Source organism: Lithobates pipiens, unplaced genomic scaffold (assembly GCF_037356315.1).
Source record: "Lithobates pipiens isolate NorthernLeopardFrog02 unplaced genomic scaffold, aLitPip1_a1.2 Scaffold_28, whole genome shotgun sequence".
Lineage (NCBI taxonomy): Eukaryota > Metazoa > Chordata > Amphibia > Anura > Ranidae > Lithobates > Lithobates pipiens.
The window spans coordinates 101069691-101087468 of NW_027507789.1; the positions used below are offsets into that span (position 1 = coordinate 101069691).

Sequence of the window (17778 nt, forward strand, 5' to 3'; positions counted from 1 at the left end):
GCTGCGAGACCCACCGAGAACATGGATGCGGCGGACTACAGGGGACAGCGGTGACTTCGCTGGCTCCTGTGTCAGGTAAGTGTCACATAATGGGCTACTATGCGATGCATAGTAGTCCATTATGCTTTGTCTTTGCAGGGAATGAAAGAGGAAGTAAACTCATCAGGGTTTACTTCCTCTTTAATGGTAATCATGAAAAAAGGTCACTTCGTAGTCTAGTTCCCACCCTTATACATGAGCTGACCACTAGGAGGCAAAATGTTATTCTGTGGGATGGGATCTAGAAAGATCACACTGAGCAAGCTAGAGCCCAGCGTCAGAAGTGACTCTGTGAATGTGCAGTACGGGAACTAGTCGGAACCATGCACACTCGGAGAACAGGGGAGAAAACTCATCCAATCAATGACTTCTGGGTACAGCCCAGAGGACACGCCTACACGTCATGTGATCCGGCAGCTGCTTCCGCCTTCCCTACATCCGGGTTGTTGTGGTGCGAGCGGCGGAGATAGTGATAGTGTAAGTTGGGGTACAGGTCTTTGTATGTGCGGTCAGGGCTCCGCTCCTCCCGCTACTTCGCCGGCACACACTCCTTTGTTCTCTCTTATCTCTGTGTGATATGTATTGTACGAGCCTGGAGAGCGCCGAGCCCCTCACACTGGACTGTGCCTGCTGTACGGGCTCAAAGGACTAATTCACTACAAGTCACTCATTCCGCATTTATTACAGGAATTGGAACTGGGGAGGGGCACGGGCACGAAGGAGGACAGGGGGGTGACAGGTTGTGTTATAAAGAGGAGAGAAAGATTATCACAGGTGTAAGGTATGATGGAGGATAAGGGATATGACAGGTGTAATGGAAGGAAAGGGATATGCCAGGTGTAATGGAAGGTATGATGGAGGGAAAGGGATATGCCAGGTGTAATGGAAGGTATGATGATGGGGGGGGGGGGGAGGGATATGACAGGTGTAATGGAAAGTATGATTGGGGGGAAAGGGATATGACAGGTGTAATGGAAGGTATGATGGAAGGAAAGGGATATGACAGGTGTAATGGAAGGTATGATGGAAGGAAAGGGATATGACAGGTGTAATGGAAGGTATGATGGAAGGAAAGGGATATGACAGGTGTAATGGAAGGTATGATTGGGGTGGGGGGATATGATGGGTATAGTGGAAGGTATGATGGAGGGGAGGGATATGACTGGTGTAATGGAAGGAAAGGGATATGACAGGTGTAATGGAAGGTATGATGGGGGGGGAAGGGATATGACAGGTGTAATGGAAGGTATGATTGGGGTGTGGGGGGGATATGATGGGTATAGTGGAAGGTATGATGGGGGGGGGGGGGGGAAGGGATATGACAGGTGTAATGGAAGGTATGATGGAGGGAAAGGGATATGACGGGTGTAATGGAAGGAAAGGGATATGACAGGTGTAATGGAAGGTATGATGGGGGGGGATATGATGGGTATAATGGAAGGTATGATGGGGGGGGAAGGGATATGACAGGTGCAATGGAAGGTATGATGGGGGGGAAGGGATATGACAGGTGCAATGGAAGGTATGATGGGGGGGAAGGGATATGACGAGTGTAATGGAAGGTATGATGGAGGGAAAGGGATATGATGAGTGTAATGGAAGGTATGATGGAGGGAAAGGGATATGACAGGTATAATGGAAGGAAAGGGATATGACTGGTGTAATGGAAAGTATGATGGGGGGAAAGGGATATGACGGGTGTAATGGAAAGTATGATGGGGGGGGGGGGGGGGGGGGAAGGGATCTGACAGGTGTAATGGAGAGTATGATGGGGGGAAAGGGATATGATGGGTATAATGGAAGGTATGATAGGGGGGAAAGGGATATGACAGGTGTAATGGAAGGTATGATGGAAGGAAAGGGATATGATGATGGGGGGGGGGGGGAGGGGAGGGAGGGATATGACAGGTGTAATGGAAGGAAAGGTATATGACAGGTGCAATGGAAGATATGATGGGTATAATGGAAGGTATGATGGAGGTAAAGGGATATGACAGGTGTAATGGAAGGTATGATGGAAGGAAAGGGATATGATGGGGGGGGGGGGGGGAGGGAGGGATATGACAGGTGTAATGGAAGGAAAGGTATATGACAGGTGCAATGGAAGGTATGATGGGGGGGGAAAGGGATATGACGGGTATAATGGAAGGTATGATGGGCAGGGAAAGGGATATGATGGTTATAATGGAAGGTATGATGGGGGAAAGGGATATGACGGGTATAATGGAAGGTATGATGGGGGGGGGGGAAGGCATATGACGGGTATAATGGGGGGGAAAGGCATATGACTGGTATAATGAAAGGTATGATGGGGGGAGAAAGGGATATGACAGGTGTAATGGAAGGTATGATGGAAGGAAAGGGATATGACAGGTGCAATGGAAGGTAGGATGGGGGGGAAAGGGATATGACAGGTGTAATGGAAGGTATGATGATGATGATGGGGGGGGGGGGGGGGGAAGGGATATGACAGGTGTAATGGAAGGTATGATGATGATGATGGGGGGGGGGGGGGGGGGAGGGATATGACAGGTGTAATGGAAGGTATGATGGGGGGGAAAGGGATATGACGGGTGTAATGGAAGGTATGATGGGGGGGAAAGGGATATGACGGGTGTAATGGAAGGTATGATGGGGGGGAAAGGGATATGACAGGTGTAATGGAAGGTATGATGGAGGGAAATGGATATGACAGATGTAATGGAAGGTATGATGGGGGGGGGAAGGGATATGACGGGTGTAAGGCTGGATTCACACCTATGCATCTTTAGCGCATTTTGCAGATTTGCACTATAGTCCATTTAAAATGGTTTCTTATGGAACACGTTCTGTAGTGCAAATCTGCAAAATGCAAAAAGCATTAAAAATGCATAGGTGTGAATCCAGCCTAATGGAAGGTATGATGGAAGGAAAGGGATATGACAGGTGTAATGTAATGAGAATCACAATTTTTTTACTTAGCATAAAAAGATCATGATTCTTGCGGCGTAAAATCTTTCACATTATACAAAAAAAAAAATGGGGCTAACTTTACTGTTTATTTTATTTTTTAATTCATTAACCACTTACAGACCGGACCATTTTGCTGGTCAAAGACCAGACCACTTTTTGCGATTCGGCACTGCGTCGCTTTAACTGACAATTGCGCGGTCGTGCGACAGGGCTCCCAAAAAAAAATTGATGTCCTTTTTTTCCCACAAATAGAGCTTTCTTTTGGTGGTATTTGATCACCCCTGCGGTTTTTAATTTTTGCGCTATAAACAAAAATAGAGCGACAATTTTGAAAAAAACGCATTATTTTTTACTTGTTATAAATACCCCCCAAAAATATATAAAAAAACATTTTTTTCCCTCAGTTTAGGCCGATACGTATTCTTCTACATATTTTTGGTAAAAAAAATCGCAATAAGCGATTATTGATTGGTTTGCGGAAAAGTTATAGCATTTACAAAATAGGGATAGTTTTATAGCATTTTTTATTAATAATTTTTTTTTTTTTTTTTTTTACTAGTAATGGCGGCAATCAGCGAGTTTTTTATTGTGACTGCGACATTGTGGGGGACCCATCGGACATTTTTGGGACCATTGTCATTTATACAGTAATCACTGCTATATAAATGCAGTGATTCCTGTGTAAATGACACTGGCAGTGAAGGGGTTAACCAGTGGGTGGCAGTGTAGGGGTTAAATGTTCCTAGGGGTGTGTTACTAACTGTGGGGGGGGTTGGGCTTTCATTTAGTGAACACTGATCTCTGCTCCAATCACATGGAGCAGAGATCAGCGTCACTAGTTGCTAGGCAGAATGGAGAAATGCTGTTTACACGGCATTTCCTCCATTCAGCCATATATATATTTAGCGTTTAAGCGGTTAAACTTCCATCATTTACACACCAAAGTCCATTCCTTTGGTTGAAAGGACAAATTGTTACAATGTTTATACTTAAGTTCCACTGCAAAAAAATATTGTGATTCTTGGCAGACTGCCTGCTTTTTTTCCCCCTTTCTTTAGCAGAGCAGAGAGAATTCTCTGCATAGAAAGATCGCAATGGGGAAAAAAATCACAATAGCGATTCTTAACGATTAATTGTGCAGCTCTAATAATGTGGACAACATTTTGTTTGATTTTCTAGGAAGCTATAAATCAGGGATATGCAATTAGTGAACCTCCAGCTGTTGCAAAAAAACAAGTCTTTGTGTGTCATGATTGTGGCTGTCAGAGTCTTGCTATGCCTCATGGGACTTGTAGTTCTGCAACAGCTGGAGGTCCGCTAATTGCATATCCCTGCTATACGACCCCTTTCACACTGAGGCATTTTTCAAGTGCTTTTGGGCTAAAAATGGCACCCGTAAAGTGACTGGAAAACGGCTGCCCTGCAGTCTCATTGTGAAAGCCGGAGGGCTTTTACACTAAGGCGATGTGCTGGCAGGATGTTAAAAAAACTCCTGCAAGCAGCATCTCTGGAGTGGTGTATATTCCGCTCCTACCCATTAAAATGAATGGGCATTGCTACCAAACTGCCAGCAAAGCGCCACAGCAGCGGTGCTTTGCGGGTAGTTTTAACTCTTTTTCAGTTGCTAGCGGGGGTCAAAAGTGTCCTGCTAGCGGCCGAAAACCCCTGCAAAAACTACGGTAAAGCCCCGCTAAAAATAGGGGCACTTTACCGCCGATGCCCCAGTGGGAAAGGGGCCTTAATGCTGGGGTATGTTCTGGTACTTAATAAAACTGAAGACGCTGCTTAGATAGGCAGCTAAACATTTTCAGCATTGCAGAATAAGAACAGTTTAATGTGACTACTACTAGCCAATTATACATATTACAGTCAGGAGTAAATGTTGCTGGTAACATATGAGAAGGAGGTAAGTCTGTGACTGTGTTAACGGTTTGAATATGTGTATACCCCTCTTTCTTCCTGACAGATGGATTGGTGACCCCTTTTTTCTTATCTTGAAATTTCCCTCCACTTTCCATGATGAGTAAACTACCAGGTGATCTTCAGTCTGATCTGGAACGAAGTCTTCCAGCTATTGCCTCCATCAATTCATCACTAAGCCAAAGCCTGTCACCTCAGTTTTTTCTACCCCCAGAACAGCGCAGGACCATTTCTGATGTTCGTCGGACGTTCTGCCTTTTTGTCACATTTGACCTTCTCTTCATCTCTCTTTTATGGATCATTGAGCTCAATGTGAGTACAAATAATAATGTGTCAGTTTTGTACACTGTCCTATAGAGTTATAATTGTGTGGGATTGGGCAATGCATTGTTTATATTACCTCTTGCCTGTATATGATAATAAGCTTGTATTAACTATAATAAATAACTGTAATAAACTACAAGTCCCCTGAGGCTGGATGTGAAATCAGTAGTAACTTGCTTATCAAGCAATACAATGGATTCGTATTCTGCATTCGATTATCAAACTCCTATGTTTTTGCTATTCAAACATGAAAAATATCAATCTCTCTAGGGCCAGGAGCAGATGGTGATAACTCATCTGTCAGAAAATAAAAAAAATAATAAACTATATGAAACGCTTAGATTGGAAGCTCCCTTCCTACTGGTGTAGGAATAGGGCTTATTTATCATGTTATATGGGGGTTGGACAGATTATTGCTGTATTCTGTAGCTGTTCAGCCTAGAAGTCAGGAGCATCTTTAAAGTAAACCTATTATTAAAATGCATCACGCATACTTATTAGTAGGATATATATCCATAAACATAATGGTTCTGAGCTTACTAATAAAGCTTGGGCAAAGATTACTAGCTATCTGTAATAGTACCTCAAACAAAAATCTAACATGTTGCAGCTTATCAATCCTTGGATGTGGTGGCTGCAGCAATCGTTTTTTACTTTTTATTTATTTATTTTTTATTAGCAATTAATGCATCTCTTGTTATAGGCCTCATTTACATGGGTGTACCTATTCATACACCTATACGAAGGGCCATTTTGCCTGAATGGGATGCACAGGTGTTTCATATGTCTGTGTGCAGGCAGTCCCATTCATGTCTTGGGGTACAGCAGCTGCATGGACTGAATGCTTAGATTCAGTGAAATGCACCAGCATGACTGTAAGATTGGGACCAGCTCCTGTGTCTCAGCAGAAATGAGTGGGACTGCCTGCATGTGAATGCACAGAATACCTGTGCATTTCATGGGGGCTTAGCTGTACGTTTTGGTATGCCTGTGGAAATGAGCCCTTGGAGTGACTATGCTTAATCCTCCACTGTATCTTTGGAGAAGCAATGTAGACACCAGCATTGTTAATCTGGGGACAGGGCAGCAGTTCTAGCAACAGATTTTTTCCTTTTGGGATAAAGGTTTAAACATATGAATAAAAACTGGCTTATAAAAGCACCCCTGTTAGGCCACTTTCACACTGGGGCGTTTTTCAGGTGCTTTTGGGCTAATATTTGGGCCTGAAATACGTCTCCCCTTGCAGCACCACTGTGAGAGCCTGAGTGCTTTCACACTGGGGCGGTGCGCTTGCTGGACATCCGAAAAAGTCCTGCAAGCAGCATCTTTCAGGCGGTGTGGAAGCGGTTTATACACTGCTCCTCCACTGCTTCTGCCATTGAAATCAATGGGCACCACTGCCAAAGCACAGCCACACTTTGCGGTCACTTTTAACCCTTTATTCAGGCGCTAGTGGGGTTAAAAGCTCCCCGCTAGCAGCTGAAAAGTGCCGCTATAACAACGGTAAATTGCCGCTAAAATTAGTGGCGCTTTACCGCTAATGCCCTCCCAGTATGAACGTAGCCTTAGTGTTAAATGGTTTGTATCATCTTTATAATGAATTTTTTTTTCTGGACAGCTTAGGTAAAGAAAGTTGGAGAGATTACCAGGTGAAAGGTAAAGGAAAACAAGTATTTTAAGAGAAAATGAATGCAGCCAATATAGCTAAGCTGCAATATATAACATTCCTGTTTTTGTATTTAGAATCGATTTAACTTCTTTAGCACTTTTGACCTGTAGCCTAATCAGGGTAAAACCAGCTCACTGCTGCAGTAGCTTTTATCTTGTTTCTGTTTTTCTCATCAGGATCAGGGCTATACTGTAAAAGTGTTTTGGGCGGCTGTAGAGCCACCCGATTACTCTTATGTGACTTGGTAAATGTGCTCATAACCCCCCCCCCCCCAGCATTTCCTGGGTTCTCCTGCTCCGCGTGAAACGTTGAGACCACAACTAATGCTGTCAGGGTTGCGAATGGGAGCACATTGGGGAACATACACTCCTGGATCTGTGCTGAGTCTCAACCCGGAAACTCTCAGCTTGGAGTATTTCTGGGCTTGGCATACAGCCAATCAAGTACAGTTCTGGTGTCGCCATAAAAGTACCTGTCGCCTGCTCAGTGTTTTCTATTTAGGGGGTGTATTGGCCCCACAGTTCAGTGCCCAAGGACACTGCTGCCCATATACCTGTATACATGCAGCTATGGGTGTTGCTGCCTCTCCCTGATGAAAGGGAATGGGTACAATGTTTGCTTCTCTGTAAATTTACGGTTTTCTTTGTGGTTAAAGTGATTAAAGCTAGGTTCGCACTTGTGTGGCTCATTGGCGCTGCGGGACCGCACCTGTAGGCAAAAACGTGCGGCAGTTTAGATGTGTGGAAGTGTCATTAATCCCAATGGCATCCCCCCCATGCACTAGAAACCACAGCATGGTTTTCCTTCACTGGAAACCGAACTGTACTTGCACTTTCCATGCAGGTCGCTTTTTCAGAAAAGCTGCAGGGACCTTTTCTCTATGTTTTAAAGATGCACAGCTGCTCATTATAGGCTGCCATGCCTGCACATACCACGGCCTACAGAGCTGCACAAGTGTGAACCTAGCCTAAAAATAACATGTGATTGTGTTAACTACATAATGTTTTTACATGTTTCAGTGATCATTGTGTATTGACAGTTATTTGTTTTCCACAGACTAATAATGGGATTGAGAAGAACCTGGAAAATGAAATTATCTACTACAAGTTCAGCACCTCATTCTTTGACATATTTGTAAGTTTTTATGTTTTTCAGACAGTAGCCAACATGCTCTACTTAATTTCTTTGTAAGCTAATATTCTCTGCCTTTTTGTCTGGGTATGCCATTGTTCACTATACATTTTCCTAGGTTTGATCCCTGTATCCTGCACCTCCTGTAGTTCAGTTTTATTTTCCAAGCTGCAACATTGCTCTGTGGGGAGTGGACAAATTGTCATTCACAAGGAGTGGGTGAAAACAGCTGGTCACAAGGAATCTTTCTTACTAATGACCTACAACTCGATCTCAATTTGATGCTCTGCATCCTGAAGGCAGGAAAGCTTCTGGGGGTGACTGACATAATCTATATGTACATGTACCTTGTCACGCTGCCATATGTCATTTTACCGGTGCAGATAACTGCACTTGGCATTGTTTATATCGAATTGCAAGTATTCCAAACGACCGCAGGGAAAGTGCAATCGTTTAAAAAAAAAATTGCCTGCAGTTTATGGCGATGCTATGTCTCTAACAGGCAGGACCAGTTTGATTTTATTTCTGTTTTCTGTGTTACTCTTGTCAATAACAGCTCCACACTCCTAGGATTTTCTGAAATACAACATCAGCAAACACATTTTGAGGGAAAACCTTCAGGTTAAAAACGTCTCGTATATTCTTCAATGGCCACAAATAATAAAAAAAAAAAAATCTATTTGCATGTACCAAATTCCTTTGCAAACCTAGTTTATTACCTTGTAAAACTAGCAGTGATATCACTGTGTTGCACATAGCCTGTGCAGAGGTCAGAGCTGTAAGGACCAAGCAGATCCTCCCACTACAAGCTAACTAGAAAACTACAGGATGGGGGTGGATACAAGGCCAGTCACCTTGCACAAGGTTACATAGTTAGGTTGAAAAAAGACACAAGTCCATCCAGTTCAACCATAAAAATAAATAAAATAACTAATCGTATAATCCAATATACCCAATTCTCCACAGAGAATATACTCCACAGTTAAAAGAGAGGAAGACAAAAAAAAACAGCAGAGCATGATCGAATTTACTACAGCAGGGGAAAAAATTCCTTCCTGATCCCCCAAGAGGCAATCGGATTTTCCCTGGATCAACTTTACCTATAAATGTTAGTACCCAGTTATATTATGTACATTTAGGAAAGTATCCAGGCCTTTCTTAAAGCAATTTACTGAGCTGCCTAGAACCACCTCTGTAGAGAGTCCACATTTTCACAGCTCTTACTGTGAAGAAACCTTTCCATATTTGGAGATTAAATCTCTTTTCCTCTAGACATAAAGAGCGCCCCTGTGTCCTCTGTGATGACTTTAAAGTGAATAACTCAACACCAAGTTCACTATATGGAGCCCTTATATATTTGAACATGTTGATCATATCCCCCCTTAAAGTGATACTAAAGGTTGTTTTTTTTTTTTTTTCTAATTATGTTCCTTTAAGGTAGTGTACTGTTGGTTCACTTACCTTTTCCTTCGTTTTCCTTTGTAAATGCTTTTTTTCTGTATGTGAATTTTCAACTTCCTGTTCCTCCTCTAGAAGCTTGCCCCCATCATCCGAGCCCTGGGGGTTAGTGAGCTAGCTCGCCCCCTCCCTTGGGACTACATCCCTGCGGGTAGACTCTGTGCATTCACAGGCACGGGAGACAGGGGAGCCTTCCTTTAAAGCTGTGACGTTGCTCCATGGAGCACGCTCAAAAACCCGGAAGTTGAGGAGAACATACAGGGAGGAAAGGAGGAAGTGCTGATAAAGCCTATTTATCTAACAGGTAAATAAAAAAACGTTGGCAGAAATAACAGCTATATTCATGATCTATATAGCATATAGATCAGATATTGCCAACAGTTTTTTTTTTTTTTTTTTAGCTTTACAACCCCTTTAATCTCCTCTTTTCAAGAGTGAATAAATTCAATTCCTCTAATCTTTCCTCATAGCTGAGCTCCTCCATGCCTCTTATCAGTTTGGTTGCCCTTCTCTGCACTTTCTCCAGTTCCCCGATATCCTTTTTGAGAACTGGTGCCCAAACCTGAATTGCATATTCCAGGTGAGGTCTTACTAATTATTTGTTCAGGGGCAAAATGATACCTCTCTTAATACAAGAAAGGGCTTTTCTCGCTTTGGAAACCGCAGCTTGGCATTTCATACTACTATTGAGCTTATGATCTACCAAAACCCCAAGATCCTTCTCCACTATGGATCCTCCAGTTGTACTCCCCCTAGTATGTAGTATGCATGCATATTCTTAGCCCCCAAGTGCATAACTTTACATTTCTCAACATTAAACCTTATCTGCCACATAGTCGCCCAATTAGACAGCGCATTAAGGTTGGCTTGTAAATTGGAGACATCCTGTCAGGACGTTATTCCACTGCATAGCTTGGTGTCATCTGCAAAGACAGAAATTTTACTTTTGATCCCAGACCCAATATCATTTATAAAGATATTAAAAAGTAAGGATCCAACCACTGATAACCTTAGACCAGGGGTCTCAAACTGGTGGCCCTCCAGCTGTTTCAAAACTACAAGTCCCATGAGGCATTGCAAGGATGACGGTTAAAAGCATGACTCCCGCAGGCAGAGGCATGATGGGACTTGTAGTTTTGCAACAGCTGGAGGACCACCAGTTTGAGACCCCTGCCTTAGACTATTCAGAGTAAGAATCATTAACCATTACTCTCTGAATTCTGTCTTTTAGCCAGTTTTCTATCCATTTACAAACTGATATTTCCAGGCCTGTAGACTTTACCTTACACATGAGCCGCGTGTGCGGAACTGTATCGAACGCTTTTGCAAAATCCAAGTATACCATGTACATTGCTACCCTTCTGGCCAAGGTTTTACTTCTTCATAAAAAGAAATCAGGCTTTTCTGGCAACTTCCGTCTTTCATGAATCCATGCTGTCTCTTCCTAAAATGTTTTACTCTTTTATATTCACAGACCGACACAGCTCCTCTCTGTAACAAAATGGTTTGTTAGCCCTATCACTAGGAGATACTAGGCAAAGTTATAATACAACACTTCAGAACTCTTAGTTCCGCCCAGGGGGGTGGTCCCTCAGGCTACAATCCCCCACACTCTGCACTAGCAGCCTCAGTTTTTGTCTAGTGAAGGAGATAGACCTAGGAACCCTGCGGGCCCATAGGTCCGTGTTTTTTTTATTTATTTTTTTTTATGCAGAAGCTTGGCTTTTTGCGCAAGATGAATGATCCTTTCCTTGTAATCTCCCCAGTCCAGCCATCAAGCATGTGCAGGTCACAGCTACGGCTCGACAGGCCACAAAATACCTCAGCTCCAGAGGTGGTCGGTGAGCTTTTATGTTCCGGGGCATGCATATGACCGGGCTACTGATGTCTGCGTCACAGTATGCCGGGCCAGTAACCTTGCCAGTACTGATCAGGAGTTAGCTACAATGGAATGTCTTCCAGCTCTTCAGGACTGGTAAGTACAACTCTCCTTGTCTCGGCAGGGTTGAGCAGCAGGGCATTCCCTGGGAGGTCGATTCGGGGGCCCCCACACCCCCCACTCTTCCCTCCCCCATCCCTATCTCCCCTCCTTCCCCCACCTCACGGGCTGTGCATGGGTACTGAGCAGTGTATGTGTGCCCCTGGGCTCTCACCTGGGTTCTGGCTGACTGGGGGTGCCTGGATCCTGAGTGCTTAAACTCCTGGGAGGTGCCTGTGAGGTTTGCCTGTGTGTCGGTGCTGCGCTATGTCTCTGCCACATGTTTGTTTCTGTCTCTCGTGGCGCTGGCTGGCGGTCATTTTCAGTGTGGGCAAAGGACAGCATGCTTCTGGGCTTCAAGAGGCCATTTTCCCGGTGATTCCCTATTCAGGACACTGGCGGCCATTTTCTTGAAGCTGGACCACGTTTTTGTGCTCTAGCAGCAGCTTCATGTGCCTCAGCTTCCTGTTTGTCATTACAGAGCGCTGGACAGCCTTCTGTGTAGTCTGAGCACGTTTTTCAGATTGCTCAGCGATCGTTCACCGATCGTTCTGAAGGACTGCCACAGCTTTGGTTCCTCTGCATCTGAGTGCTAGGGGTCTACAGGCACTGCTGTAAACAGCGCGCAATTCCTCAGGGTGGTGAGTCCGGCAGGTTAGAACCCCTCAGTCAGCGGCAGCAAGGAGGGTGGGACTGTCACTGTCCTAAGTCCCCTTCGGTTGGCAGACAGGGTAGGGTCAGCATGGCTTCAGAAACTGGTGTTTTTTTTTCCCCCGAAATCCAGGCAATTGCAACCGGGTCACCTGCGGATGGCGCAGTCCCCATGGACACCCTGACGGTGGTCCTCAATTCGTTTGTTGCCAAGATGGAGGCGGTGCGTGGAAAGAAAGGTGCTAAAAAGTGACCCTGCCCCCCCCCCCGTCCTCTGGGGAGAGCTCTGACGCAGACTCGGGTCCTGCTGAGGCTGGTGACCCCTGCTCTGTCTTGCAGACGACGCTGACCTGGACCGTTCGGATAGTGAGGATGAGTCCCCGTCCGGGCGTGACAAAGCGCTTGTTGGAGCACTTATCACAGCTGGGCGTGATACCCTGAAGATTCAGGAGCCGGCGGATCCCTCTGCTGATGTACCGGTCCCTTTTGGGTCCCGCAAGCCAGCATTCACCTAAGGTATTCCCGTATCTGACTTATTTTGACAAGTTCATTTACAAGGAATGGGGTCGCCCGCAACGGACCTTTTCGTTCCCCCCCAAATACATGGCGGTGCGTTACCCCTTGAGGAAAGCCTTCTCAAGAAATGGTCAGCTCCTCCGGTCGTGGACCCCCCAGTATCCAGGTTAAATAAAGTAACCACGATCCCGGTTGAGGGGACTCCTGCATTCAAGGATCCCACAGATAGGAAGGCCAAGGCGGTGGCTCATTCCTTGTTTACGGTTGTGGGGTCAGCCGTGCGACCTGTACCGGCATCCGCACTTGTGTCGCAGAAACTGACTGAGTGGGCAAAACTTTTGCACCGCAAATTGGGAGAGCAACAGGCTTCCCCTGTCTGCGGGGAACTAGCAGACCAACTAGTTCAAGGCTCTGTGACGTGGCCCTGGATACTCCCCCCCCCCCCCCCCCCCCCCCTTTTATCCAGGGCTTCAGTGTCAGCTGTGGTGCTGAGGCGACCTCATTTGGCTAAAATGCTGGTCTGCTGACCAGGCATCCAAAAAAGCCCTGACGGATCTTCCTTTCCTTGGTGACCGGCTCTTTGGAGCCTCGCTAGATGACGTTATTAAAAATGCCACAGGTGGTAAGAGTACACTGCTCCCACAGGCCAGGAAAGCTAAGGAGCCACGCCGTAGGCAAGGGCCCTCTTTTTCTACTCACAAACGGCTTTTTCGTCCGACAGGAGCTTAGACAAAATGTCCCCAGCCTGACAGGACGCCCACGGACGGTCAAAAATGTCCCTGGAACCGCAAGCCTAATAAGCCTGCGAACAAAAGTGCTACCGCATGAAGGTTTGCCCCCACCCATGTCTCGGGTGGGGGGTCGCCATTCGAGAGTTTGCAGCCCGGTGGTCCTCCCGGTTATCCAACCAATGGGTCTGCGATCTGATTTCCACAGGCTACAAGATAGTGTTTCTCTCGGCCGCTAAACAGATTTTTCCCCTCCAGCATACCCATATTCCCGGTTCGCCGGGAGGCCCTGTTGAGGGCAGTAAGGGATTTGCTGAATCGCGGGGTGATTGTACCGGTTCCGGACTTGGAACGCTTCCAGGGGTTCTACTCGAATCTGTTTGTGGTTCCCAAGAAGGAAGGGGTAGTCCAATCTTGGACTTTGTAAAAGTGCAGAGGTTCAGAATGGAATCAGTTTGCTCAGTAGTCGCTGCGCTCCATCAAGGGGACTCCCTGGCGTCCTTAGACATCCAGGATGCATACCTGCACATACCCATATGCCTTCGGCATCAAATGTTTCTGCGTTTTGCAGTCGGGGAAGCCCATTACCAGTTTGTGGCTCTTCCCTTTGGCCTGGCATCAGCCCCCGAAGTCTTTACCAAGGTACTGGCTCCAGTTTTGGCATTGCTGAGACAACGTGGGATCGCGATCGTGGGATATCTAGACGATCTCCTACTGAGAGCATCTTCCGCCTCCAGAAATAGAGTAGGATGTGGCGATCACCATGCAGACCCTGCAAGAATTTGGGTGGCTGTTGAACCTAAAGAAGTTGGTGCTTATATGCCGACCCAGCTTCTGGAGTACCTAGGCTTACTGTTGGACTCCAGGGAAGCGAGAGTGTTTCTTCCTTCAGACAAATTGCAGACTCTCAGATCCGCTGTCAAACTACTGATGACCCGAAAGTGGTCGTCGCTCTGCTTTTGCATGCGAGTACTGGGACTCATGGTAGCCGCCTCCGAGGCAGTACCTTACGCCCAGTTCCACACCAGAGTTCTGCAGAAGGAGATCTTGTCAAAATGGGACAAATCTCAGCTGTCCCTGGATCGAGAGATCCAGGTGAGCCAGGCAGTCAGGGGACTCACTAATCTGGTGGTTGGGGTCCCCGGTGATTCAGTCCGGAAAGTTGTTCCTTCCTCTGAAATGAACGGTGATCACAACGTACACCAGTCTATCCGGCTGGGGTGGAGTGATGGGGGTTCAGTTGGCTCAGGGCCTCTGGTCGACGTAAGAATCCAAGTTGCCGATCAATCTGCTCGAATTGAGAGCGATCAGGCTGTGTCTCCACACATGGTCGATGAGGCTTCAAGGGCGTCCGATCAGGATACAGTCAGACAACGCCACGGCTGTGGCGTACTTCAATCACCAAGGGGGAACAAGAAGCTCAGCCGCTGCACAGGAGGTCACTCGCATACTTCAGTGGGCAGAGCGACACGTACCGGCCCTGTCGGCCATTTACATCCCGGGAGTGGAGAACTGGCAGGCAGACTATCTGAGTCGACAGATGCTGGACCCAGGAGAATGGGCATTGCATCCGGAGCTATTCAGGCTGCTGTGCCTGAAGTGGGGCACACCAGATGTGGATCTACTGGCCTCCTGTCTCAATTGAAAGGTGCCAAGATTCGTGTCCAGGACAAGAGATCCGTGGACAGACGCGTCAGACGCGCTGGTGGCTCCATGGCATCCGTACCAGCTGATCTACGCCTTTCCTCCACTGAAACTGTTGCCATGTCTGCTTCGCAGAGTGGAAGCCAAGGGGATCCCAGTAATACTGGTTGCCCCAGATTGGCCTCCGCGTCCTTGGTACGCAGACCTGGTGCATCTGGTGGCAGATGCTCCCTGGAGACTGCCGTTGCGAGAGGACCTCCTAGCTCAAGGTCCAATTCTCCATCCTGCTTTACCATTGCTGGCTTTAACGGCATGGCTATTGAGAGCCAGGTGTTGAGGAACCGGGGTCTGGACTCGGTGATTCCAACTATGTTGAGGGCGTGGAAATCTTCTCGAAAGATATACCATTGTACCTGGAAGGCTTACATCTCCATGTGTGAGGAGAAAGGATGGCATCCGTATTCCTTTGCCATATCCAGGATCCTGCTGTTTCTCCAGCAAGGAGTTGACCAGAGATTGGCATTAAGCACCATTAAAGCAAAAATTTCAGCCTTAGCTGTCTTTTTTTCAATGACCCTTGGCATCGCACTCCTTAGTGAGTACCTTTGTCCAGGGGGTACGACACGTAGTCCCTCCGGTGTGTCCACCGTTACCCCCCTGGGATTTGAACCTGGTGTTGTGGGCGCTTCAAAGACTGCTGTTTGAAAATATCAGGGAGATTCCCTTGTTGACTCTTTCCCAGAAAGTGGTCTTCCTAGTGGCCATCACATCGGCCAGGAGGATTTCGGAACTGGTGGCCTTGTCCTGCAAGTCGCCCTATCTGGTTATCCACAGGGATAAGGTGGTTTTGCGTCCGCAACCATCCTGTCTACCGAAAGTGGTCTCGGCTTTTCATATCAATGAGGACATTGTATTACTTTCTCTGTGTCCTAAGCTGAAGCACCTTAAGGAGGTGGCCCTTCACACTCTAGATGTGGTTAGGGCTCTGAAGGTGTATTTGTCTGCCACGGCTCCCTTTCGGAAGTCCAGACTCGCTGTTTGTTCCAGTGGCTGGTCCAAAGAAAGGCCTCGTTGGCCACCATTTCCAGGTGGATCAGACAGATTGTAGTACAAGCCCACGCCTTGAAGGGGCAGGTGCCACCCTTTCCGGTCACGGCCCACTCCACAAGGGCAATAGGAACGTCTTGGGCCTTCCTACACCAAGCGTCTGTCGCTCAGGTGTGTAAAGTGGCAACCTGGTCGTCTGTCCATATGTTTACTAAGTTCTACAAGGTAGATGTCCGTGCATCGGCTGATGCCTGTTTTGGCCGCAAAGTTTAGTAGGCAGCCGTGTAGTTGCAATTGACTATGCAATCCGTGTTTTTTTCCTGGTTTTTCGATCAAAACATTAATGCACTGTTTGCATTACTTCCGCATCACTGCGGTCTTGGGGTTCACTCCTGTTGAGGCTACCCTGTTGTGCATGGTTTCATGCACTGCTGTTTTTTTGTGTGGGTATAGTTTCGCTAGTTCTCACTTGCCATGGTGGATGAAGTTTTATGCTGTTTTTTTCCGACCCCTTGTTTGGCACTGCTTGGGGACATCCCATTTAGTTACAGAGAGGAGCTGTCGGTCGGTGAATATAAGAGAAAATAGGATTTTTTGTACTTGCCGTAAAATCCTTTTCTCTGTAATTCACCGACCAAAACCGCACCCGCCCCTCCTTTTTCTCTTTACGTTATACTGCTTGTTGACGTACTGAGGCTGCTAGTGCAGAGTGTGGGGGATTGTAGCCTGAGAGACCGCCCCCCTGGGCGGAACTAAGAGTTCTGAAGTGTTGTTTTACAACTTTGCCTAGTATCTCCTAGTGATAGGGCTAACAACCCATCTTGTTACAGAGAGGAGCTGTGTCGGTTGGTGAATTACAGAGAAAAGGATTTTACGAGTACAAAAAAATTCTATTTTTTTTCAGCAAGAACTTGTCTATGTGGTATTTTATTAAACTCTCCAGTATCTTTCCAACTATAGAAGTTAAAGAGGAAGTAAACCCTGATGAGTTTACTTCCTCTTTCATTCCCTGCAAAGGCAAAGCATAATAGACTACTATGCATCGCATAATAGTCCATTATGTGTCACTTACCTGACACAGGAGCCAGCGAAGTCGCCGCTGTCCCCTGTAGTCCGCCGCATTCATCTTCTTGGTGGGGTCTCGCAGCTCCGCCGCTGTCATTTGGCGAAGCCGCGATGTCACTCCCGCGCATGCGCACGGGAGCCGACACACGCGGCAGCTCCGTCGTTGCCTACGGCGCATGAGCCGTAGACAGTGGTGCCTGTTTTCGGGCAAATATCTCCTAAACCATATAGATTTAGGAGATATTTCTTGGACCTACAGGTAAGCCTTAATCTAGGCTTACCTGTAGGTCAAAGTGGTTTGTAAGGGTTTACAACCACTTTAAACTAACAGGTCTGTAGTTACTTGGTAAAGATTTTGCTCCCTTTTTAAATATAGGCACCACGTTCGCTCTGCACCAATCCAGTGGTACTATTCCCGTCATTAATGAGTCCCTAAAAATCAGATACAATGGCTTTGAAATTACAGAGCTCAATTCTTTTAGGATCCGTGGGTGGATGCCACAGAGTCCAGGTGCTTTCTTTCTTTATTCTGTCTAAATATTTCTGGACCATCTCACTTTTGGGCCATTGTGAATCATTCGGGGCTGTCTCACTACCACCCCCCATTATGGACATGAACTCCCCCCTGCTCTTTTGTATACACAGAGCTGAAGAAA

At 46.6% G+C, this 17778-nt stretch overlaps 1 protein-coding gene across 2 annotated transcripts in view; it reads left to right on the plus strand.

Annotated features, from left to right (window-relative positions):
• Positions 1-300: 300 nt before the first annotated feature.
• Positions 301-17778, plus strand: part of STARD3 (StAR related lipid transfer domain containing 3) — a 175390-nt gene continuing 157912 nt past the window's right edge. The window contains exons 1-3 of one of the 2 annotated variants that reach the window (XM_077459488.1): positions 301-516; positions 4958-5223; positions 7961-8038. In XM_077459488.1, coding sequence (XP_077315614.1) covers positions 5008-5223; positions 7961-8038 — 294 coding nt within the window. In that variant the 5' untranslated portion in view covers positions 301-516; positions 4958-5007. The remainder of the gene's footprint in view (positions 517-4957; positions 5224-7960; positions 8039-17778) is intronic. The other variant, XM_077459487.1, reaches the window with a different exon arrangement.